The sequence below is a fragment of the Parasteatoda tepidariorum genome, chromosome 12, assembly GCF_982258835.1.
Source record: "Parasteatoda tepidariorum strain Cologne lab strain chromosome 12, Ptep-v5.0, whole genome shotgun sequence".
Classification (NCBI taxonomy): domain Eukaryota; kingdom Metazoa; phylum Arthropoda; class Arachnida; order Araneae; family Theridiidae; genus Parasteatoda; species Parasteatoda tepidariorum.
The window spans coordinates 7486715-7513552 of record NC_141766.1 but is presented as its reverse complement, the minus strand read 5'-3'; the positions used below and the strand labels follow the sequence as shown (position 1 = coordinate 7513552).

General features: G+C 27.6%; 1 protein-coding gene across 4 annotated transcripts in view; it reads left to right on the top strand.

Annotated features, from left to right (window-relative positions):
* Positions 1 to 1906: 1906 nt before the first annotated feature.
* crp (transcription factor cropped) overlaps positions 1907 to 26838 on the top strand; it is a 36944-nt gene continuing 12012 nt past the window's right edge. For 3 of the 4 annotated variants that reach the window (XM_016057720.5, XM_071188213.2, XM_071188211.2), the window contains exon 1: positions 1910 to 2157. In XM_016057720.5, the coding sequence (XP_015913206.1) occupies positions 2072 to 2157 (86 nt within the window). In that variant the 5' untranslated portion in view covers positions 1910 to 2071. Of the gene's footprint in view, positions 2158 to 26838 lie in introns of all 4 variants that reach the window. The other variant, XM_016057729.5, reaches the window with a different exon arrangement.

Below are 26838 nucleotides of genomic sequence, written 5' to 3'. Positions count from 1 at the left end.
TTAGAGGTCACCCCCAGAAACCATTAAGATAGACTCTTAGTTCGTGAAAATCCGATCATTAGAACGAGTTTTATTCAGGGTGATATCTTTTTTTATCATGCCACTTTTGTTAATTCTTCATACCCTTCTTGTTCCTCAAGGCCACAAATTTGTACATGTGTAGAAAAATGTTGCAATATATATATATATATATATATATATATATATATATATATATATATATATATATATTTGTAAATTTTGAGATATTTTAGGTCAAAGGTCTAATCAGGACACTTTTTAGGTTTGACTTCAGAAAGACCTATAACTTGAAAGGTCTATTTCTTAGCTTCGATATGGTGCTTCAAATTTTCTTTTGATATATTAGAAAAAAGTGCCATTTATAAGTTTTTTTTTCTTTGAGCAAAAATGTCATTTTTAATAATGTCACTTACTCAAAATTGTTCCGAAATAAATATAGTCGAACCCCATGTATTCAATATAGTAAAACATGTTCAAAATTGAAACAACATATACTCATTTTTGATACATTGCTTTTAAAATGACACATAATGTTATTCTTTTTGATTAGTATGTTTAAATGAGAGTGGGTATAATACTAAAAGTCAATTTTTAGGCATTTTCTGTTTAAAAGAGCATAACTATAAAAATAACATTATATCATTTTATTTAATAAGGGTCGTAGAAATTTTGAATTGTAAAGCATACAAGTTCTTTCATCATGTTTAAATTACAAAATTCACAATTTGAACAAAATTTTTTGAGAAATAAAAATTTAAAAATAGAGCTTTCTTGAAATTTCCTATCTTAATTTCACAATTTTCTATTTCGTTTAAATTTTGGATTTTACCTTTTAAAATTACGCAATTTTAAATTGTCAGAAATTGTTTATCTTACATTTCAAAAACTTTTGTTAAATGAAACATTTATTTATTAAATAAAAAAAATAAATAATTATTAGAATTATTTTTTACGTAAATCACATTCGGATAAATTTTGGGCAAAGTTTTCTTCCAATCGCTTAAATTATGAAACCAGACGCAAAACCGTACTTTCTCAGAGTAAACTTATCTTTCTTTTTTGTTGATTTATTTTTTGGATTACAGACCCTCACAATAGGAGAAGGGGGAGATATGGTCCCAATGGTTTAGTCAGGAAAGCTGTCGAAAATTAGGCCATATCTCGAGAACTTTTAAATTTTATACTTTACCATTTATAATTACAATCTTTAAAATTTGTTTACCTTGCAATTCAAAACTTTTCTACTATTATTGAATAAATAATTATTAAAAATTATTTTGAGCATGGAATTATCTTTGGATAAACGATTTTATAATTGTGTGCAGAAAGTTTCTGATTCGCTTGGGACCGTATTTCCCAGATAGGGGCTAACCCCCTCATCCATATTTTGAAGGTTAGAAATCGAAATCCGTCAAAAGAAGGTATGTTTATTCATAGGAAGTACGTTTTCGTGTTTGGTTTCTGCATTAATTAATTAGCATATTTGAAACAAAAATGATTATTTGCCTCATATTATATCGTTTAATTTCAATTAAAAAAGAAGAAACGCGCGAGCGAAGAATAAAAAGTACGCCAGTGGAATGACACGAAAAACAGATCTTTTTGATAAATAACGGCAGCTGACGCATCTACTACTCTATCTTTACGCGGAAGAAAGAGATTCTTTTCCTATGTTGGACCAACCCTGACAGCTGATTTCGCAGCTGTGTAAGTTGTAATACGATAAAAAAATAGTTCCTGCTCATTTTCATTTCATTTAAGCAGATCTTACCTTTAATTCACAATAAAGGCAAACAAATATAAATACTGACTACTTTTTATCATTATGCTATCAAAATTGCGTTTTAAAAATTTAAAAAATATTCAACACGTGCGCGGATGAATCAATGTACTCCGTCAGTGAATGTTTCCCGCGCAAAAGTACGATAGGCGCAGCGCTTGGATGTGAATCAAGGTGTGATATTTGTGTTACTATTAATCGCGATTTGTGTTAGATGTGAAAAAAAACAAACAATTCTTAGCGCAGAGTTTGTCCAGAACTTTGTGTAAAATGGCGTTTTATCATCGGAATAATGAAAGAAAGCAGCGTCATGATTATCGGCGGGAAGAAGAGGAAGTTGTCGGCAGCCTGTGCAGGTATGTTGCTGCGCCTTTTTCTTTATTCCTTGTAGTAGAGTTGTAAAAGCGTGCTATCAGCTGGTCATAATGTTTACGCTTGCTTTTCATTGATTTCATTTGATTTTATGTCTCTAATTTCAAAGAGCAACCGATGCCAAATATGATAAAAGAAAAAAAGTTTCGATTGGCACGTGTGGACAGGGAGGTGTGTCCCCTCAGGTGTTCTAATTGATATAAGACAAGGGTGCGCGCCAAACATTTAATTGATAGATGCTGCCAAAATTTTCTTTGATTAATTTAAAAGATGAAAAAATAAACTCAAAATTTTTTTAATTATGCAGTTTGAGATATGTGTTTGTTTTTGCATTTTTCAGATCATTTAATGATTAAAACAATGATCCTTTTGCCACACTGACTGCCAACTTATACGATTTATACAAACGTCATTTTCTAGTGGTAGCCGGTTTCACTCTTTCATATATAGCTCTGAGTTCGTAAATTTTGATTTGAAATCATTTTAATCTCCACAACAATAAGAACTGAAAAAAAATTATACAAAAAAGTTTGAAAATTTTGCCTTTGTTTATAGCGGTCCACGAAAAACTGAAAAAGAAAAAAATCACTGGAGAGACCAACCAGAAAAGTTTAACTCGTTTTTTTTTTCATTTTAAATTGCAAGTTTTAAAATTTATTTAACGCCTTGTGATTTTAGTTGACGTGATGGATGCTACTATTAATCGGGTAGTTGTAATAGAAAAACAAGGGGATATGGGAATATCCCCTTGTTATTCAACTACAACTAATGAAAATCTTTACCAAAATCGCAAAAGCTGACAGTTATGAGATTTAATGTTCCACTTCGTAAAATCCTTTTAATATTTCATTAGCTATTGTATTGTTTTGCAAATATTTATTTTGGTCAATTAGATATGAAATAAAACTTGATGATTAGACTGCATTTTTGAATATAGTTTTACTGTATCAAAATACCTAAAAGTTTATTATATATCTCTTTCAATTAAATTAATAGCTCAAGTTTAAAAATAAATTTTTCCTGTAGCTGATAAAATTGAAGTATTTTGGTACTCTTTTGTGTTTAAAATACATTGATTTACGGTGAATGTAGCTTTTATCTCTGTTGACATTTTCACCAAGAAATATTTGATAAGAATATTCTGAGTACAATTAATTTAAATTAACAACAAAAAAAAGTTTCTGTTAAATACCTTTTTTTGCATGAACGCAATAGGTATTTTTCCACCAAGCAATATATTGTTTGAGATTGCATTATAATTTTAATGTGTCTCGTTTTTTATTTTTTTGCATACATAATCTTTATATTTAGTGAAATTCTTGTTAGTGGGGAAAATCTTATCATTGCTGATACCTCACTCTATTTCGGATCAAACTTAAATCCTTCACATTTTTTCACTGAGTACTCTGTTTAGCAGTTATATGAATTGCCTATTATATATTTAATGATAATGTAATATTTTAGCAATTATAATTTCATTTTATTTCCGAATCTATTAAAGTTAATATTATTGAATTATAGTGTAATCTAATTATAGATAATTATTATTGTATTTGAAACCTAATGTAACTCAGTTGATATTTTAATAGATTACATAAACTAGATTATATGAACTAAAGATTATATTATAAAGATATGAACTAAAAAGTGCTTGATGTCTTTAACCCCATTGCAGAATTATTTTGGGCTTAATTTAAAGTAACAGAAACGTTGTGTTTACAAAAAAAATCTTATTAGGATAAAATAAGGTTTATATAATTTCTTTTTAAATGAATATGTATTTTTCTTCCATTCTAATAACATGGGCGATATTCTCACATTTTGTTGGAAAAAAACACACTAATTTCCTTTTTCGCATTTCGTAAATCATCATCACTTCGAAAAAATAAATACAAATTAAAGAATAGTTAAATCTGTAGCAGTGAATACTGAAAAAAGATTACACGAATGTGTTTTGTTTTGAGATTTGGTTATTGTAATAAATAACCGTATTAAACAATCGCGAACATTTCTTTTATCTCTGATGCGTGGGAAAGGAATCTTTTGTAAAATGAAGTATAAGTTTTATTATATAATATAAGTTGTTATTCAATAATTCTTGAGAATAAAAATCTTCTGAAAATCTGTGCAGAAAAGAAAACAAATTTTTTTCTACTTCTTTACTTTTCATTATTTCCAAATAAGAATAGAAAAATTACAACCATTTATTTTCTCTCTGATGCGTGAAAAAGGGATCTTTTGAATATAATTATAGAGAAAAAAAATCCTTCAGACATTTCTGCAGAAAAGAAATTTTTTATTTTCTTTATTTTTCATTCTTCTCAAATAAGAATAGAAAAATCTCAAACATTTCTTTCACTTCCGATGCATGAAAAAGGCATCTTTTAAATATAATTTTAGAGAAAAAAAAATTGAAAATTTTGCCACTGGGTCACTGTGTCAGAATTTTTTTCGAGCTTTTGGATAGCAGAAGTGTCAGCACAAAAAGAAACTTATTATTCTTCTCATAATAATTCCCCTCCCAATTTTCTAAATGATTCATCTCCCAATGATCATTGAAAGCTCTATTTTCTCTATCGATCTTGCATTTCTTTCCACTCATTATGAATATTTTGTATAAAATGAACAATTAGAGAACAGAAATTTAGTAAACTTATGTTAAAAAATCTCTATTTCCTACTATGAAACACTTGTAAACATTAACTTCCTTCAACACAAAAGAAAAACAGGCACTTATCATGACAATATTAAGCTGAATGAAGAGAAATGTCATCTTCGAGTATTGTAGAACCCACTTTGGTCAGCATCGTATGAACAAAATAGACTAGATGTTGAGAAAGTGTAAGAAAACTAAAACATTCAGCTTTTCCTTAAGAAGGATAGATACCGAAGAATGGTAGTGTATTGGATATTGTAATAGATTTTTCTTTAAATAGTGTAACTTTTCTAAACGGATTTTTCACAAACGTAATTCTATTTCTATGTATAGTCTTTGCTTATCAATGAAAAAGAAAAATTGTTTTTATTTTCCATACCCTCCAACTTATGAGGATTTTGAAAATAATTCTTTCTAGTGGTAGCGAACCAAAGTAGAAATTTTTAAAGCAAATGGATCTCTCATAAAACTTTTATCAGAACTTAAGAATCTAGCCATATGGCATGCACTTTTATAAGTAATAGTGGACAAGTTACGCTAAAATTAATTTTTTTTAAATATTAAGACATTAATTTTGCTACCGTCTGAAAAGAAGATTTCTGAAACTACGGAAATTCCGTAGCAGTTGGAGGGTATGATTTTCCCTCTTCTCTTTAAACTCTGGGTCATACCTAGACCAACGACTTTGTCTGAAAAACAAAATTCACTGATGATTTTTTTTAAAAATATTGAATTCAGTTGATAATTATTTTTAGAAGAGATCAAAGCTTAAGTAATGATACTGTTTTAGTGATTCAAAATCAATTTCTTGGTGATATGCACTTTTGTTGGCGTCGTGAAGATGGGATCACTGAAAATAAATAGAAATATTTTAAATAAATGAATAAATATGTTTTTGGTTAGGTTGCATTTAGTTTTACTTTATTAAAATTGGTTTAACTTAAAAAAAAGAGAAAAGGTTTGTTTAAGGTGTTTATTTCTTAAAAAACTTCTTTTTTCTAATTTAACTTTTTATCTTTAGTGCACTTAGACTGCAACATGGTGTTGTTCTATTTCTTAGAGATTGTAAAAAAAAAAAAAAGAAACTGGTTAAGTTAGAGTTATTTACAAACACAGGGTTCATACTCCTCCTGAAATTCCTGAAAAACTCCTGAAATTAGCTTTTTTTTTCTAAGGGCCCTTATAACTCCTGAAATTGGTGTCTTAACTCCTGAAAATTAAGTTTTATCTCCTGAAAAATTTTTTACAAAAATAAAAAACTATTCTTATACGGAGAAAATAATTAATCATCCCTTCCGTCTTCCCATCTCTTTTGTCCCTGGCTAGCAAATGAACTGTATAAAGATTGCCTGCTAAGTGTTGTTACTGTGCCGGTTTATAATTTGAATCGAGCAATTCATTTGAATAGCCTCACTACAAAGGCTGAAATTTTATGGACTTTTAAGGTGTTAAGCTCACATTATTCCTACAAATCTTGTGAAAATGCAAATTTTCTTTTTAAAGCTATGTTTTCTGATAGCGAGATAGCAAGCAATTTCAGTTGTGGTGAGAAAAAAACTGCCTACCTCTCAGTTTTTAGTATAGCGCCATATTTTTTGTCTCTACTTAAGTCAAGAGTGAAAGAGGAAACCAATTATGTACTGCTTTTTGATGAAAGTCTAAATGATGTTAATCAATTCAAAAACTGTATTGTCATGTAAGATTTTGGAATGGTAACCACATAAATATGCGCTACTATTCTTCAGACTTTGCCACATCTGAACCATGCCACATCTGAACTTTTATTTGAAAAAATAACTGAGAAATGCTTTGCCTAAATACTAAAAGTTTACTGCAATTATCTATGGATGGCCCGAATGTCAACCTAAAAGTGCTAGACATAATGATGGAAAAAATGAAGAATGTGAGTTTCTTGAATGTAAGTTCATGTGGACTGCACATAGTGCATAATACCTTTAAGGGTGGTTGCTCTATTGCTTTTCCAAAAGTAGAGCATGCTGCATCATCTGTTTACCAATTTTTTAAAGACTCTCCTGCTCGAAGAGAAGATTTTGAATCTGTAAATCCTGAATTTGTAAAGTTCCCTTCAAAATTTTGCAAGCACAGGTGGGTGGAGAATAAAAAAGTTTTAGTTCGACTTTTAGAAATTTTACCTGATGTTAAAACTTATTTGAAGGAGATAGAAAACAAAAAGTTTTCTCGGCCAAACATTAAATCGTATACAATCTTACAGAACGTGATTAAAGATGAACTATTTATTGCCAAATGTAATTTCATTTTACCTGTTGTGAAAGATGTTGAATCTTTCTTAAAATTGTAACAAACTGATAAGCCCGCGTTACCATTTTTAAATGGTGATCTCTACTTGCTATTAAAAGATGTGCTGAACAGATTTATAAAAGAAGAAAAGCTTCCAGCATCATAATAGATTTATACTTAATACAATGTGTTAAGTATAAATCTCGAAGATAAAGAAATTTGTAAAGAGGCAACCAAAATTGATGTTGGCTTTGTTGCCAGAAAAGAGTTGATAAAGACGAAAATTTTGAAGGATGAAGAGAAAACAATGGAATTTTATTAGAATTGCAGGCAATTTTTATTGAAGTTGTCAAAAAAGCTAATTGAAAAGTGACCACTGAATTTCTCTTTAGTGCGAAATGTATCGAGCATTGATCCTTGTACAATGCATGTTAATAAAGAAGCAAATTTAAACAAGCTTTGAAAAATATTATTTCATTTGACCAGTGCAGGTAGAGTAAAAGAAGAAGATTGTGATAGCATTCTGAAGGAATATGTTCAATTTGTTGAAGATTTTAACTGCATGGATACTAGAACAAAATTTAGGCACTGCATTGGCGATAATTTTGATCCTAGCGTAGATCGACTAGATGTGTTATACTGTGAGTTCTTGTCAAGTTCACAATATCCCAATTTGTGGAACGTAATTAAACCTCTACTTCTGCTTTCTCATGGCCAGGCAACTGGTGAGAGAGGGTTTTCGGTCAATCGGTTGAAAATCTGGCAAACCAAACAATTGTGGCTAAAAGAATAATTGATGACCATCTACGATTTGTTGGTGGACTTGAAAAAGTCATTATTTCAAAAGAACTCATTGTTTCAGTTACAGTTGCACTTCAAAGATATCTTGCACATTTGGAAAAAGAGAAAGTAATTACAAATAATAAAGCTAAGGGTGAAAAAAGAAACATTTAGAGGATGATATACAAGAACTTAATAAAACTTCTGATGATTATTCTGATCAGGCAGAAAAAAATGTGATCTCTCATTAATTTCAAAAGCAAATGCCTTAAGGCGTCATGCTAAAGAAAAAATATCTAAGCTTAAAATATGTGAAGAACTGAATAAGACATGTATGTCTTTAAAAAGTGTTTAAAATAAATAATATTTTAAGATCCTTTTTTTATTAATTTACTATTTTGTGGTTTTTTTTGTAATGTTGTAAATTTAATTTTATAAATAGCTATATTAAAATTATACAAAGTATATAATTTTCCCTCGCACCTCCTGAATTTATTGTATTGTACTCCTGAAAAACTCCTTAGAAACTCCTGAAATTTACTTTCTTAGAAAGAGTATGAACCCTGCAAACATCTTGAATACTTTCGAATCAATTTTTTTTTTTTTTAAATATTTTTTCGTGTTTCCATATTTGACATTTTTCTGCATTTAGTGCAAAGGTTTGTGCGGTCACTAGAGGAGGATTTAATGGTCTCTCCTAAAGGTTTTCTTCATCACTAAGTCTATGGAAAGAATTCTGTGTCTCCTAAAACTGGTAGTAAATAGAGGAGGCCGCTACGCAGAAGTGGGCTTTCCTGGAGGTTTCATTGTGTGTGTGTATGTATATTGCAGTTTTTGACCAGAAAAAAAAAGAAAAGTGTATTAAGATTTTAGCAGGTCCTGCAGTTCTTTGGGTCCTAATCTTCAGCCCACCTAGCTTATCATTAATTAAATATCTAATAAAAATTTCTGGTGTCCCCCGTGTAATTGCCTGTTTCTTTAGATAGAAAAGAGGTCTTTAAATTGAGTTAATTATCTTTCTGCGACACTCTCCTGTTCACCATTTAACTCTGTACCCTGAAGAAGTTCACTCATGAATGTTTCAGAAGGCTTATTTTATGTTTGATAATGTTACGGAGCTATCAGTATACATTAAGCATTGATTAAATTTAATACTAGTTAACTGTCTTCACTTAACATCTCACAACATTGCACTTGCCACTCACCTCTACTCTCGCTGTAACAATAGCTTTGGTTAATACAGGTCGCCAACACTTCACCTTCCCTTAGAACTTTCGCTTTATTATTAACAAGTTGTTCCTGGAAAAGCCGGCATGATAAGAAGCCTGTTCAGAAAGAATTCCTGAACTGATAGGATTTCTTGTTTTAAACACTGCAATGTCTTCTGAACTTAAGTGCAATTCGTTGTTTTTGAAGTCCAATTTAAATTTATTTCCTTGTAAAGGGTTGTAGTTTGGGAATGAATTCATCACTGATAACTGCCACATTGATTTTTTGTGTCCTGTCACAGTCTGCAGTGCAGCGTGGGGCAGAGTTTAGCATAGAGAATTGTATCACCATATTGTGATTTAAAAGTTATCTTTAAATTCAAAAATAGAAGAATTTTGAAAACAGATATTTAGAATTAATTAAATTGAACATTGTAGTTAAAATGCATTTCATTTTCTTAGTTTTGCTGTTACCATTTGAGTTTCTTAAAGACCTTACAAACTCTGTTTGCAGGAGAGTATTGTATCAGATATATGTAGTGATGATGAGAATTGTAAAACAAGTTTGAAATTAAAGAAAAAACAAAGAAATCATGGAAGCGATAGTTGGTGGGGAATGTAGCTAATTGTAATTGAAGAACATGTTGAGCAATAATTTATGATGAATTAGTGAAAATAAGTTTTTAATATCAAAACATCTGGATGCTGTTTGCAAATCTTCTTTATCCAAAGAAAATTCTTAAATATTAGCAGAATGAAGTGATTTTTTAAACAATAAATCCTACAATATGCTGCATATTGTTATTGAACATACATATTTTAATGTTTAAAATGCCACTTAACATTCTCCAACTTCTTCAGTCCTAGAAAAAAGGAGAAAAAAAAGAATTATCGCAAATTATATAAAACCTTTTCCTTTTGAATGCACATTAGAATAACTATTTTTTCAGTTTCCCGTTTCCTTAAACTTTCTTGCCTCGAACACTCGATGACAGCTGTAAAACTGATTAACTGCTATTTGCAAATAATTTTTATGGATGGAAAACCATTAACTTAAATATTTAACTGAATGATTTTTTAAAATAATAAATCATACCATGCTCAGCATATTATTACAACATGTTAATTATCATGTTATTACGACTTCTTAACTATATTATTACTATTATTAAACATACATATATCAATGTTTTTAAAATGAAACCTAACATTCACAAGTACCGTAGTGGACTGATCGTTAAGACATGGCCATTAGAACAACGAAGTAAAGCACCTCTGACTGCGTGTGTGTGTGTGACCACTGCAAAAGTGACAGACGGTGTGTGCTATTAATTCTGTATAAACTGTTCTACCATAAAGTGCTTTACTTTGTACACCAATCGGACTACCGAAGCAGGGCATGCCGTCCCCTCTGCGGAAAATCAAAATTGTGATGTTGTGTTTTCAGATCATCTTCAGGGATGTGTCCCAGGCCATTGCTAATAGCCCTTTGTGCAGCTCTAGTGGGACGTGAGTAAAAACAACAAATTTCTTCAGTCATAGTTAGAAAAAAGAAATATCGTAATTTATATATAAAACCTTGTGAATATGCACAATAATCATAATCTCTTCCATACCCTACCTACATTTTTTTTTTTGTTTCTTGGAACTTTTTGCCACGAATATTTGATCAAAGCTGTAAAAAAGATTTGTTTTACTATTTTGTATATAATTATAATGAGTTACGGTAAATTTAATTTTAGTATGAAATCCGCATATAAATGAATGAATGATCTTCAAGAAAGAATCCTCATATAAGTAACATCATATAACATATAAAACATAAATAAAGTAACATAAAAGTTTCTTGGAAAATCATGAACAATTTATCAACCGATTTAAATATTTTTAAAGGAGTTTTAAAACAATACAATTTTCACGTTTTAGTTAGAAATCCGTAAAAAAGAGAAAAAATGTCTGTTGCCTGGAAACTTCGAGATATTTTTCTGAGCTATCATAAAATGTGCAAGAAAAGCTTTCAGTTTTTATTTCGTTCTTTTTTATTGTCTCAACTTGGTTGCTGGGCAACGAAAAAATTATTTATTGTTCTTTTGAATTACTTTATGGTTATCTTAACTTAATCCATTTACAAAAGCGCCATTGCTTGACAGCTTTTTGGGACTATCTCCAAATATATATAGCTTCCTATCCTCCCAATTTATGATACATTTTTTTCTAACCCCCCTATTTTGAGTGTCAGTAATTCAAATATCTAGAGATGATTGTGCTCTGCAAAAAGTCCGAATTTCCGGTTTTTTCGCTAACCGCTATCCACGGAGATTGACACTTAGTAGCAAAAGTTATTAAGCGTTCAAGCAAAAGTTATTGAGAGTGATGTCTTTTTTTTTTTTTTTTCTTTCTTTTTTTGCGGAGTACTTTAAATTACTTGTAGCTACTTAAGAAAGTTGGCAATTCTACATTAACTCTCCTTCATAGCGTTGCAACCAGTGAGAGAATCTATAGCCATTTAACTAAAGTTTTGACTTAATTTTGTTCTTATTAGTTAAAACAAGCGTAGGAAAATTTGTTAACTGGGAACAGCAATCCAGAAAGAGTTTCAGTAACATTCATATTACATTTTTAAAAGATGCCAAATTAGTCACTCCCATTTTAAAATAATTCATTATTAAATTCTTAGTAATTTTTTGGGGGTAAAAAATGTTTGAATCAATTTTATTTAAAAAATATGTGAATGATGAGGTATTTTTAATCTTTATTATTGTTTAGCTTATTTTGTGCTATGCAGTGGCTTTTAAAATTTCTGAGCTTAAAATGCTTTTTCACATGGGACATTAAATTCATCTTTACATTAGTAACTAAAGTGTTGGAATTTTTTTTTTAATAAAAAGGAAGCCGGATTAATAAAAATAAGCCGGAAAAACTAGTTTTTGGTTTAAGCAAAATAAAAAGTTAAATAACATTTAAGGCCCCACATTTAAAGTAATTTAACTAATAAAAAGTTTTTTTCCAGTGATCTTTTTAGCTATTGATTAATATTTTGATAAAGAATACAAAAATATTCACTTTTGCTCATAAATATGTGAAAATGATAAAAAAAATATATAATAACTAAAGATCTTGAATACTTATTACAACTCCACTTAACAACTAAATAAACATTTAATACCTAAGTAATAGTATTTTTAATAGTGCATGTATGTAAAAATTCATCGTTAGTATATAAAAAAATGCTGTTATTCATAATTATATACATTTATGCCCTTATTAAGCAGTATACAATTTAGTATTTATAAATTAATTGTTCTAAATTAAACATTTGTTTTATATTTATTGAATCAATAGATATTTTATTATAAATGAGCCTTAGTTATTCTATGCAATATATTTTTTCAATTTAAAAAATATTTAAAATTCATAGAATGATGAAATGAAAAAGAAAAATTTGCTGCATAAATATAAAAGTAAGTTTCAGTGCTAACCGTTTTTGAGCTATTTAATATATCATTTTTAAATAAGTACGAACTAAAAATCAGAAAAAATTCTGGAATTTTTTTTAAGAATCTCTAAAAAACTAATAACTAGTTTTTCTGTATTTTTATAACCAAATAGTGTATGAATGCTCAAACCGACTCTTTTATTGATGGTCATTTTTAGTTTCTTCCATTTTGTCCAGTTTCTTCCTCTGCCCTGGAAGAAATAGCTTTCTTTCGAACAGAACGCCAGCTCTGTTTAACATAGATATTTTTGTGGAAAATTATTTCTTTATAAACATTTAAAAATAGCAGTTTTGTGTATATTTGAAATAATACAGATTCCCATTGGCAATAAAACTAAGAATTGTACGAAAACTTCATCTCTTTTTATTTTTTTACATTTAAACTGGAAGAATTTATGTATTAAAAGTTTGAGTTAAACAGTTTTTTAATACAAAAAGAAACTGAATTTATTTTTAATAAGGCATAATAAAGATTTTAATTAGTGAGCATCTGATGGTGGTTAAAAATTGGACAACATTAATTTTCAAATAGCTGTCTCATTTTAGCATGGGCAAAAAAAGTTTCTGAACGCAAGGTGCCTTTGAAAACTAAGAATTATTAAATTACAAGTTCTGTTGTAGAAATAGTTCTTTTGTAGAAAAGCTAAAAATTATTAATTTACAAAAAATTTCTATTGTAGGAAATTCCTAAAAGTGTTTGCATTTACTCATCAACCTTACCCTTGAAAAATATAGAATTTATTAGATTAAATATTAACCTATAAATCACATTGATTACTGTTATTTCTTTTTTTAAAAAAAGCTTTAAAAATAATGCTAAAGGGCAAGACATGGAAATTTATCTGGTGATCATTGGCCACATTTTTCTTTCAACTGGCTGTTTTAAGTTAAAAGTGCCTTAACCATAACTTTGCTTCGCAATCGTTTTAAAAAATATTCTGACTGCGAAGCCAATGACTGGGGTTCGAATCCCGCTCAAGGCATGGATGTTTCTCTTTGTGTTTGAACGTGGCCCACTCAATGAACAGGTATCTGAGACAGTGGCGTGGGTAATGTTGCTCGCGCCCGCCACTTTGGTCACAAGTTGCTCACCAGGCAACTCAAAATGAGCAACACCTCCGGCACCTTCCATAGAGAAGAAAGATAAGTTCAGTGCCGGCCGTTAAAAAAAATTTTGAAAACGCTACAAGTATAATGATATTGGATGGCGCGTTTTTTTCAGGCGTAAAAATTAATCGGAAGTAGTAACCCGGAAGTCTTACGACAAATTTTAACACCCAGCGCCATCTGCGCATAGCTTTACACGGTCAACGATTCATACGTAACGGCAAAGCGCACCGGACAAAAGTCGAAAAACACCGTTCCCTGTCGACAAAAATCAAGCGCACACTATTGACGCGCCAAAGCAAAGATAAAAGTAGTGACTTTTCAGTCACGTAGTGGTAAAGTTGTAACTTAAGTCATATTGCTACAAATTAAAAGGAACTTTTCTGAAATTCAATTAATTAATTTGCAAACGTCACTTTTTCGTCCGTGAAAATTTGATTTCTTTCTGCTAATTAGTTACGACTTAAAAGCAAGTATAATTAATGATCTATCCAAATGCAAGTACTCTTGTACAAAATTTTCAATTTTAGTTCAATAAAATATATGCGTTATTTTAAAAAGTTGTACTTTTTAAAAATAATAAGACGTATTAAAGAATAAATCTGAAATATTTATTAATGAAAAAATGGTTTTATTCTATGAATATACATGATGAATTATATAATAGTTTTTAATAATATATATATACATAATAGATTAAAGAATAGTTTATAGTATTTACCATGAATATATTTTTAGTCTTTTGAAAGCAAAGTGAAAAAAAGAAGAAAAAAAATTCAAAAATATTATCTAAATAGCATATGCTCATTTCGTAATCTTTTCAACAAATACAGTTTAGTTTTATTCATGCTAATGTTGCCACACAAGAAAAAAAAAATCCTAAGTAAATTTTGTGATTGATTACATTTTAGCCATGCACTTAGAACCAGTTATCATAGAATGTCTGATACTTTCTGTTCACCTTAAAAGTAAAATTTTTCAATGAATAATGAAATTCGAGTTCACCTTAAGATATTTTACATTAAGAGTGCTTTAAGGCTTTATATCCGTATACAAACAAGTAGACGGAGAATCGAAAACACGTTAACGAGGATTTTGACTACAGAAGTGATTAAATTTCTCTATAAGCTTTTTTAAATTTTCGATCTGATTCTAGCTGAGATTATTTTTTATTTCAATTAATTGGAGAAAAGAAAGATGATTATCGATATAGTTTTCATTTTTATAAAGAGACACAAAATTTTATCCAATATTCAGGCTATTTTGTCCTTAAAAATAATCTGCACATTAAAAATTATTTTTAACTTTGAAAGTATTTGAAACAAAAATTTCATTTGCATTGAAGAATTTATTTATATTATCTTGTACTCTGTCTTGAAAATTTGACTGAGTTTTGTTATTTGCTACTTGAAGTAAAAATGAAATACATTTTAATTGAACCTTAATTAATATACCTTAATTGAACAGAACCAGGGTTGGGTTTTTGACGTCCAAAAGTGGTTTTTGACATGACAAGGGTATAATACTGGTTTAAACCGTCAAAAATGTCAAAAACTGAAGTTTGCCAAGAAAATATATAAACTTCAAAACTACCAACAGTTGCCATGCATTATATTGAAATTTAATTATACTATAGGTAATCAGCAGGTTTTAAAATATTTTTTAATTAAAATTAAGGTAAAATAATAGATTTAAAATCTAAGAAATTTATATTCAAATGCATGTGCAGAAAAATTTTGCACAAAAATTGTTTAAATATTTATATTTAAAAAAAATTTTTTTTTCTTTTTGATACTTAAGAAAATTAAAAGTTTATTACTATGCATTTTTGACATATAAGGAACATATACCTAATATTTATAAGGAACTTACAAGTTATGTTGTATAAATACAAACTTGATACAAGTGTATAAAAAAAAATTTTAATGTTATACCGAATATCTTTATTATCCAGTATGTTAATTTGAATTTAAAAGTAGTTATATTTATGAATAATGATAAATATAATTCATATTGTTTATTATATTTATTTATAATTATTACACTTATCATTTTAAAACAATTTTTATCTCTTAATTTTTTTTTCTCCACTTGTATTAAGAATACAAATAATGCATATCTTGAAAGCAAGAAGTAATTATTCAACAGCTGAATATTTAGATATTCAACAAAACTATATCGTATTCAGCAAAATGAAATTCACAAGTATTTGGATAAACTAAATTTTCAGCATAGTAAATGAATAGGCTATACTGTAAATCGACACTAACTACTCTGTATATTTAACAGAAAGCACTTAAATTTGTATTGTCTTATGTTAAAAAGATTATTAAGAAGATTTAAAAGAATGTTAAAAATATTTTTCTTTAAAAGAAGATGTCTAATGTACAAAACTGCTAATGTTTATCTTTAAAAATGTCTAAGTTTTAGTATAATCTATACTATACACTAAATTTGGTTATAAATAAATTTCTTAATAATATCACTGCAGATTTTCAATAACACATGAAAATGAATACATAATATTACAAAAGATGTGAGCTTTTAAAAGTACAAGATTTTGGTTACTATTCAAAATATAAGTGTTTCTTCAAAATTTCAAATTTATTTTTTCTAGAACATATTTAGAAACACTATCCTTTATAAAAAATATATACATTTTATGTATTAATTAAATTTCACATATGGATATAGGTTTTTGACATTTTTGACAGTGAGGTTTTTGACGTGACGGTTTAAACCATGGTTTAAACTGTCAAAAACTGTCACATGTCAAAAACCTGCCAACCCTGAACAGAACAAAAGTCAATTCAGTTCTATTAAGATTGTTCATTTCTATTCAGTTCAGTTCTATTACTTTTTGTTCCACTGGAAAGCGGTCAATAGAAGTAAGTTATCAGAACATAATTAGAATTTTTTCTAATTAAAGTAAACAGTGATTATTTGATTTATTATTATAAGCTCTTATTGTTTAATGTTAAATTACTTTTATTTTTGAATGATTCTTATTTGTATATGAATCGAATAATATGAACTTAAGTTTAAATAAGTAAAAATAAAAAATAATTTATATCTTATTTAGAAATAATATTTTCTAAATAAGATATAAATTAAAACACAACCTCTTTGACTGAATGCTTTTATAAAGAACTCGCTAAGAATTCTAAACTTTTTAATTTTATTAGTAAGGTGAAAAGTTAATCTCTCTAACAATACGTAGTTGTAAGGAATCGAAGAAGTTCTAAACTAAAGCAACAATAACACATTAAAACATTGTGTGCAAAATGTTTTCAATTCACTTAAAAGTTCTCGAATAGGCAAAAAATAATATTAAGAGAATTAATTAAAATAAAATAATGAAATTAAAATTAAGGGAGTCCAAACTTTGGACCGCTCTCCTGATCAAACTATTGGCCCAATTCGCAACTGCCCTTTATATACTGGGGATAAAAAAATCTGAATCTGTCCGGAAAAAAAAAAAGGTATGTTTATTCAGAGTAAGTGCGTTTTAGTGTCTGATTTCGTAACTTAAAATATCATCTGCTATAATTAATTAGCATATTTGAGGTCACCCTCTTGCGCCATTAAAATTGAGTCCTAGAACGTGAACATCCGATCATTAAATAACAAATTATTTTCAGGGCGTTTTTTTTTTCATTTTTGGAATATTGATTTTAATGCCTTAACTTTGACCTTCTTCAATTACTTCCCTACTTTTAATAGTAATTTATTTTTACTATTTTCAAAATAATAATAAGGAAAGTTTGATAAAGAGTTTAAAAGTTTTTGCTGTAAAACTTAGGGAATTTCTATTGATAAAATCCAAAAACGTGACTGAATTCAAGTCATACTTTTCGGCGCAAAATAGATTTTTATTTATAAGGGGAAAATATTGGCTTAATATTTATGAGATAAAAAATTCTTCAATCGCTAACTCCAAAAACAGGCGAAAAAAGTTCATTCTTTTTTTTTTTCCCTTCAAAAAGTTAAAAACTAAAATTGTTGTTCTTTCATTATAAAGCAATTGCATAATATTACTTTATTAAGCAGAATTTTATGACGAAGTCATTTATCTACCGTTTTAATGGCGCTTGCATTTTAAAAAGTAATTCTAAATTGTTCAATTAATTTCATTAACATTGTTATAAACCTGTGTATAATGAACATATGCAACTAAAATAATTAGTACAAAATAGCTGCTAAAAATTCTAAATCATAATTAAGTATTAACTTTTCGCATTATTGCTAAATAATCTGTCGAAAAATATTTAAAGAATTTATAACAACGGAATGTAATAATCGGTTCATTTTTAAGGATTAAAAGTTATTGTGATATTATGAAAAACAATTTTGAGTGGGTGAGTGAAGTGAGTAGTAAGATAGAAATGATTGTTTAGGCGTTATAAAGATTTCGTATGTACAAAGTACAATTTTTAATTTATACCCATTACGCGTTTGTAATAGCTTTCAAAGACCACATTAGGTTTCGTTCCTTCTTTACGTTAACGTAAACAAAAAATAAGAAACTATGTCTTACGTGTCTCTCTAGCAATGCCAGTGGCGTGAATAAGCATACTTACAAAATTATACTCTTTTTTTTTTCTTCATAAAATTATATAACTTTTAGTTAATCCTATCGACTTTATTTTGGTCTCATCCGATTTGGCGTGGTAAAATAATATAGAAAACTATATCTCACTTACTTAGACAACAATAGCAGATTCATAATCAGATAAATATAAAACAGTACTTTTTGTACACGAAACCTTAACTTTTAAATTAGTAGTCCGATCAATTACTTAGAAAAAAAAAGTCATCGGAAACTGTACCTAATTTGTCTAGATCAGGGGTTTCCTACTAACACGAGGCCGGGGGCCGTAATTAAAAACACCAGTCAAATGGCTGGCCGCAACTTTATCAAAATTTTATATAGGACTCTTTTATGTTTGAAGGAGCATTAAATATTACTGTCAGATTTTTAACAAGTAGTACAAAACATAAGTATTGAATTACAAATTAAAATAAGAAGTAGATTTTTAAAAATATTTAATCACATATTAAAGAATTATGGCTACAATAACTTTAATGTGCAACAGATATCAAATTTTTAAGATATTGATATTGTTAAATTTTTTAAAAAAAATGAAGAAATTAGGTTTTTTAACGAAAGAAAAGTATTTTAAACCCACATATATTTTTTTGCAAAAATTGTCTCCCCCCCCCCTCAAAAAATGACAACTAATATATTTTAGTTCGCGGGTAACAAAAAAAAAAGGCTTTGCTGGCCCTCCAGTTGGTATCCACAGGTCTAGATGTAGTATTGAAGCCGATATCTAAAAATGGAATGTAAAGTGTTTCATATGTTAAAAGTGTGTTCATAACTTTAAAAAAAAAATTATTGAACAATATATTTAGTGCGAAAATATATCGCGTTTCTTTTCTTCGATATTTGTTAAAATAAAAAAAATATTTAACTCTGCAAAATCAATTATTTGATTTTGATTAACATTAATCACATCACACACTAAAATTATATTAAAACAAAATGAAAGTCAAAGTGAAGTTTATTAACAACTATATCATATAACTAGTAATTCCTGAAACTTTATCTTTCGAAATTAATTATTAATATTGACAAATTAACGTAATAAGACAGCTGTTTCATAGGTTTGTACAAATAAGATGGCGCTTTTCTTGAGACATCATAGTTTCTGAAGATTCTAAAGACTGAGTATAAACTCAAGTTTCGAAAAAAAAAAAACCCCTAAAACAAAGAAGAAAAAATTTGTGAAAAAAAAGTTAAGTTTTTTATACATGGGGTGTTTATGTTCATCATGTACTAATTGTATTTTTGTCAAAAATGAATAAAAAGTATACAAGTAAGTGATCGCAAATTGATTTTTAAGGGAAAGGAAAATAAAATCCTTTCGAATTCTGTCGAATCACTAGTGGAAAGGACCGTATAAAAATCCTCATAGCCAGTTTGATTGCCTGATGGAGATTGGAGATATTTCTTAAATTCGTCTTTCAACACCTCTCTGTTACCTCTTGCAAACAAACATTTTTCAGTGTCTTTTACTCATGCCCTGGTCAGTAATTAGATCAGAATTATAGAATACTTAGTAATAAGTCAACAAACAATAACAAATAAGAGATATTCCCTAATACATATTTTAAACTAAACTAATATTTAATCAAGTAAAATACAAAATCTCTGTAGAATAACTACGGAAAAAGGTGTGGGTGAAAATAACAAAACTTGTTTGATTGCCGGTGGAAATAGAAAATTAATGACAACTGTTAGAAAACAAGTTTAATCAGGCAGTCAAACTGTTTTTTTATTAATTTAACTGTTATTTTGTTTTCCTCACTAGTTACACTGTGTTTACAAATATTTTAAAATTACTGGTATATTTTATGAATTTTGTGAAAAAAATATGTCCACTTGCATATGCATACGTCAGTGAAATTAATAGGTCAATACTACTAATGATATTCCACTTTTAGTAATAATTTATTTACTTTGTGTTAAGTGGATAAACATTTCACTCTTGGTTCTTCCCATTAAAATCTTATAAAACAATAATTAAGAATAAAAATACTTAAAATTGAATTAATAAAAAATAAAATATACAACTAAAATTAAAATACATAACAATGAAATCAAAATAATAATAAAAGTAATAAATAAAAATCACAGTTTTAATATCCATATCCATTTTATATCCATACCTAACTAATAAAAACTAGCAGATATTAAAAAAAATAACTAATATTGTTTATTTCATTAATTTTTTATAAAGTTATTTCTTAAATGGATTAATTTTTAAAAGCAAAATAAATTTTCTTTTAAAAAATTAGTCCTTCCATATGTTACGCATAAAATATTCCATATATCATATCCCATATTCCATTTAATACAAAATTCTCTCAGTGGCTTTGCTACAATAAATAAATATGATCTTTAAAATGATATCTTAAATTTCAACTAATTAAAATGGTGAGTAATAAAATTAAACAATTAATAAAATTTTATTTTCTGCCAATTGAAAAAATAAATGTAATTTATTGATTTCGTAGTAAAATCAATAAAATATATATAGTATTTTCCTGTTTGGATCAGGCACATGACATTGATTTACAGGCAAGGTTTTGAACAAAAAATGATATAGTATACATAGCTGCCAACTCTACTGGATTTTGCCAGTTTCTCCTGGTTTTTGTACATTTAAAAAAATTCCCTAACATTTAGTAAGTTTCCTAAAAAAATCCCTATGGAAATAGAATTTTTGCTTCGTTTGCTTGAATATTTAAATAAGTAATACTAGTACATAATAAAGCGAACCTCATTTATAGAAATCAGTTTTGTTCTAAAATGTTCACTTTATGCAGAATTCCCTTTTTAAATTGATTAAAAAATCTTTTAAATATCTTTGATTAATGAAATGCTTATTACTAGTTCAAAATTATGAGTCATATTTAATGTCAATCATAACTGGAAAATATTGCAGTTTTTCTATTTTGATGACCATAAAATTCCCTTTATATAAAATATTTATGTAATACATTATGCAACACAATCATCATAAAATTTATATTATTATTTATCACGCCCGATTCGCCCCGGCAAGACCCTGTTTTTATCTCATAAAAGATTATGCTCATTAAATTTATTCTTATAATAGATTCTTGAATACTTGAGGTGATATTCTCAACAATTAAACTTCTTTTAACATTGAATTCATTATTTATCTTTTACATTTGTTTCTTAAATCAACATTTAGGGTTGATTTATGGATTTTATAATTTTCTGTTAGAATTATTATAATTTAAAATATAATAAGCAATTTTATACAGCATTATGACTACACCACCGAAACAATTCAAAGGGAAAAATATATCTATATTTTTTAATTCAGATTCCTTTCCAAAACTGAGTTAAAGGCGCCGGTCGCAATATCGCCTGGGACGTGAAAACGTCTTCCGCCGGCTCTGATTAAACTATATATTAATAATCTAAAACTATTAAATTTTTTCATCAAATAAAAATAGGTTTTTCTCGGGTTTTTTTTTTTTTTTTAACAGCAATCAAATAAATACTGAAGTTATGAAAATTATTGAGAAGACACGTGCCCATCCCCCGACGCTACGCCTATGGTGCTTGATATAATGCTGTAATATCTAAATGTTGAACACGAGTCGAATTCAGTTGAGAGATACTGGGAAATTTGGCGTCGTGCCAATAGCCTAACAACCTCAGGCTGCGTGAATAAGTTTTGTTCATAACCGGCTTCTTTCGCTAAGAAAAATGTGTTGGATTGATTGTTTATAATTTTTCTATCTTCAGTATTTGGTTTGGAAAGTGTTTCATATAATAATCTTTTTAATAAAATACACCTTAGGAAATACCTGTTTAAATCCCAGAGTTATCATTATTTTTTTCATGGCAATTCGTTAAATGAATTTAATTTTTTTCAAATTTAATCTCGCTTACTACGAACGTTTCAAATTGAAATACGGTCGATTTGAAAATTTTAAATTTACTCGCAAATAATAATAATGAACAAATAATTGAATATTTTTAAGGAAATCTTTCGACAATTTGTTTAATAAATTCAGATAATATGTATTTTACTTTAAATTTTTTCCCCTTTACTATATTCTAACTACTTTTCTACTGAACATGTCTGAATTTATTTAAGAAAAAAAATTATGAGATATATTTATTAATATTCGATGATGTGAAGAAAAAAAATTTCGTTACTATAGAAGTATTATAACCTTACCTTATGATAAAAATAAACTATATTACTTAATTTCTTCAACAGTCAAAATAAAGATTAGAATATTCAAAAACTTTTTTTATATTTTACAGTCTGAATTCGTTATTTCTGTTTGAAATTTTTTCTTTTCTTTGAAATTTTTAGAAATTTAAAAAATTTCTATACATTATTAAAAAAAAAAAAAAAAGATACGGCTGAAATTTATTATGTTATTATGATTCACATCTGGTGTCTAATACTGCTAAGTGCAAAAAATATATTGCAGTTAAAGTGACGAAAACAGTGACTATCTACTACAAATTATATAAAGCATTTTGATTTATAAGATATTTTCATGTTTTAAGTTGCCGAAGTTTGACTGAAACTTCTTAAAATAAAACTTGGTTTTCAGAAATGTTATGAATTATTCTAGTTTCGACCCTTTTGCTGACTATTCGGTTAAGTATTATTTGGAAAATTATTTTACGACGAAGTTTTTTTGGGGGGGGGGATTTTAATCTGAAATCTTATTTTTTTTCTTTACATTATTAGAAATAGTTTTTACACATATTTATTAAGCTCTAAAACTTGTTAACTTAACTTCTGAAAGACACATGGAAAAGCAATATTTGAAGAACTGAAACTAGATTACTTTACACTGAACCATGAGTTTTGCTGTGCTGATTTTTTTCTTGTTTTTTAATTATATTCAGACAAGTCTACTTCATCGTTTTTTTTTATCACTTTATGTTTTAAAAATTGAGAACTTTTTTTTTGTTTTGTTTCATTTTTGCTTGTTCAGGGTGCGTAGCGTTTTTAAAAGTTCTTAAAAGTGCTTTATTTTATACTGGGTTTGTAAAAAGTTCTTAATTTTCTATCTTTTTGAAGGAGATTTTTTCTTTGCCGTGTCGATTGTAGTTCAAAATTTCAAAAATGTATGATTTTCACAATTTTCTCTGCCATATTTATCAGAAACTAGTTATTTTATCTTGATTATGTGAAGTTTGTGAATGTTTTTGAATTTTATTGATTTTATGTTCATAAATTAAGAACTTTAAACGATAGAAAAAAACAATTTTTATTGCTGCGCAGATCCTAATTATGATTTTTTTTTTCGTAAAGTGATTAAAAATATTTTTTGAGTGCTTAAAAAGTACTCAAGGTGCTTAATTTTTGTTGAAAAATCTAGCTTCGCACCCTTGTTTTTCTGTTTTAACTAAAGCAATGCATTATAACGCAACGTTTCAAATGTACTTTATTTCACCGTCTCTTATTTCTTGTATGGTAAGACAGATAACTAGTAACTAAGAAAACTGATTCTTAACGTTAAAGTTATATTTTAGAACAAAGAATAATTTTTTTTCTGATACTCTTCTGATTTTTTTATTTATTTTTCTTTCAATTGGCGTTTTTTATTTTTTATGACAGCATTTTTTAGAGGAGCGTTAATCTTTTACGGTTACTTTTTTCTTAAAATACGGCAATGTGAAAAAGTTAAAGTTAAGATTTTTAGTGTTGAGTCTTTCCTTTAAAAATTAAGAACGATTTTTGTTTTTATTATGACGCGGCAATTAAAATAGTTTCTATTAGAATTCAATTCTGAAATGTTTAGCTTTAAAATTTTCTTTCAAAAATTCAGATAGATTTTTGTTTTACTTTTGTATATAATCTTTGTGTTTTTTTTTAATAGGCGTTTTTATGATAACGCTGCATTTTTAAAAGCGTTTCTGATGAACATTATCTCTTTTAATGTTTTATAGACAATTTTTTTTACCGGATAATATTATTTTTAGCGTTAAAGTTTTGTTTTGGGAATTAAGAGGTAATTTTTTTTCTATTTCTACTTTATTTTTTAATAGCTGTTAGTCAGTTTTTTTCATCTGAATACAGCTAAATTTTAATTATTTTTTAATAATGACTAAACTTATATTCATATAAAAATTATTTATAAATATTTTTCAGAAAGAATGTTGCTATTCGACCTACTCAATTCGTTACATCCCTAGTTTTTATTTACTAATATCATGCTTTATCAATATATATCACAAGGGTAAATTTTACTACCGTTTAGCAGTAGTTGCACAAATAAAAAAGAGTTCTCATGCAAACCACGTTCTCGTTGCAATCTATGGAAAAGAGGAGCTTTTCTGCCAGCTGTCTTTTACGAAAAGGTAGCACGTGTTTGGTCAGATAGTGCAACGTGGTAAGTCTAGCCGGTCACTTACTGCCATATCAAAGCGTGCTTTTTTTTTTTCCCTGTCCTGCTGAGTGTTTTTAAAATGAAACGACGAGACTCTCCCTCTATAAACTTTACAGTAAGACGAAATTCGAACATAATCTTAAACATTATTGTAAATTTAATGTAACAGACATTTTTTTTATGATCCTTTTTTTTTTCTTTGAAACTTTTTTCTGTATGACCCAGATGAAAATGTTCTCATAATTAAAATAACTTTTAATACTAGTACTGTTATAGGCATGTTTTTATTAAATTCAAGTTGAAATTTAAACATGGACAATGATTTTTATGAATTTTGAAATTTGGATACAATTTTCAACCCAAAATTTTACAATAGCAGAATTGTTTTTGAATATATATGGGGGGAAATATATAGAAATTTAATGGTCAAAAAAGATTTTTATATGTAGTGTCAATTTTTGAAAATATTTTCTTACATGACCATATTTTTGTGTTGATTTTTTACTATAATTTTTAATTTTCACAAATTATGACTAAATTTTCACAAAATTAGTATCTTTAAAAAAAATCTAGACAGACCCCTGTGTTTGTGTGTGTGTAATATTGAGCTCTTCGGTATACTAATCCTTTAACTTTACACATAAACGTAATAAAACATAAAAATGTTAGTTGAAAGTTTTCATCTATTTTAATAAAGGATTAAAAAATTTTTGATAAAGCATTGAAATTTTTTTATAAGCATTACAAGTGTAATTTTCAACTTCTGTATTCCTGTTTATAGTTCTTTTTATGTACTATTTAGTTTCAGTTAAAAATAAAATTTAAAACAGTAGAAAAATTAGTAGCTTTGTAAATTTATTTTGAAAACACACTGAAAGTGTCACACACACATGTTTACCAAACACGTAAAACGGAGACTGTTAATACACTGTCGATCGGGGATGTTATGAAGGAGTTATGCGATTTGAATAAAATTTTGAACCTTGTAACTAAATACCACTCTGATGAAATATTTGACTTAAAATTTTAAAAACTAATTTTTTCTCAAAGTGAAACTATTTTACTATTTACGTAATATATAGTCACCATGAATTAAAATATTAATCTTAGGTTAAAGAAAGTTACTTGAAATTTTTAATCCCTCCTAAAATTTAGCCAAAAATGCTTAAAATAAACTTGTAATTAAAATTTATCTTCTAAATTTCAATCTTTTAAAGAACATGTTAGCTTTAAAAAGTTTTAAAAATGCTTAAAATTTTTAAACTAAAAGTTTTGTAACTAAGCTTAATATTGCACATTTCAAAGCGTGAAATGAAGCGGGGGAAAAAAAATCAGTCCAAAATATTAATTAGTGACTAAATAAAGAGTAATCTAAGAATCATATCTCCATTGTTTAATATAGGGAACGAGTAAAGTAGAATCTAACTTCAATGCACCCTTCATACCACTAGCAATAAAAAAGTTAATATCATTATTTATTATTGGAAACTAATTTAATATATGAAAGTTTTTTTTTTTTTATCTAACTCAAAACCTTAAGGAATTGTAAAGACAGATCCACTTAAATTATTTTTATCTGAACAAGCTAGATACATAATAAATTTTAGAATTCCTTGTATTTAAATAAATATGTGTGAAATTAACTGGGTGTAACAGAAATATATTTACTGATAGTAATTATTATTTTAAATATACTAATTATTATTAAAATATTAAAATGATATTAAACGAATAATGAAAAAGTTATAATTCAAAAGTTACATTGTAATCTTTATTTAAGCTCTAAAAAAATAGATATTTCGTTCCTTAATTTATCATTTCATTCTATTAATGAAACATTTATTATCAATGAAGTTTGATATCAATGATTTATTGTTAACGTTTTTGTGAACACTAAGCGCTTTTGTTACTTAAATTTAGTTATATTTTTCACTATTAAAAGTATCTTTCAGAATGGTATTAGTGAGAATTGACGCAGATAGCTCAAAAAAATTCTGCTACAGGGCACATTGATTATCCCGTACTGTATAAATAATATTTTCTGCATAAATCAGGCTTTTTAGTAGGCAAAAGAAGAAAAAAATCTGAACATTTTTCGAAAAATTAGGACACTATACATAGATGATATTATATACATAGCAGTTTCTAGGGTTGGCGAGCAATAGTGAGAAAAGGGCCATGCCCCTAATGTTATTCA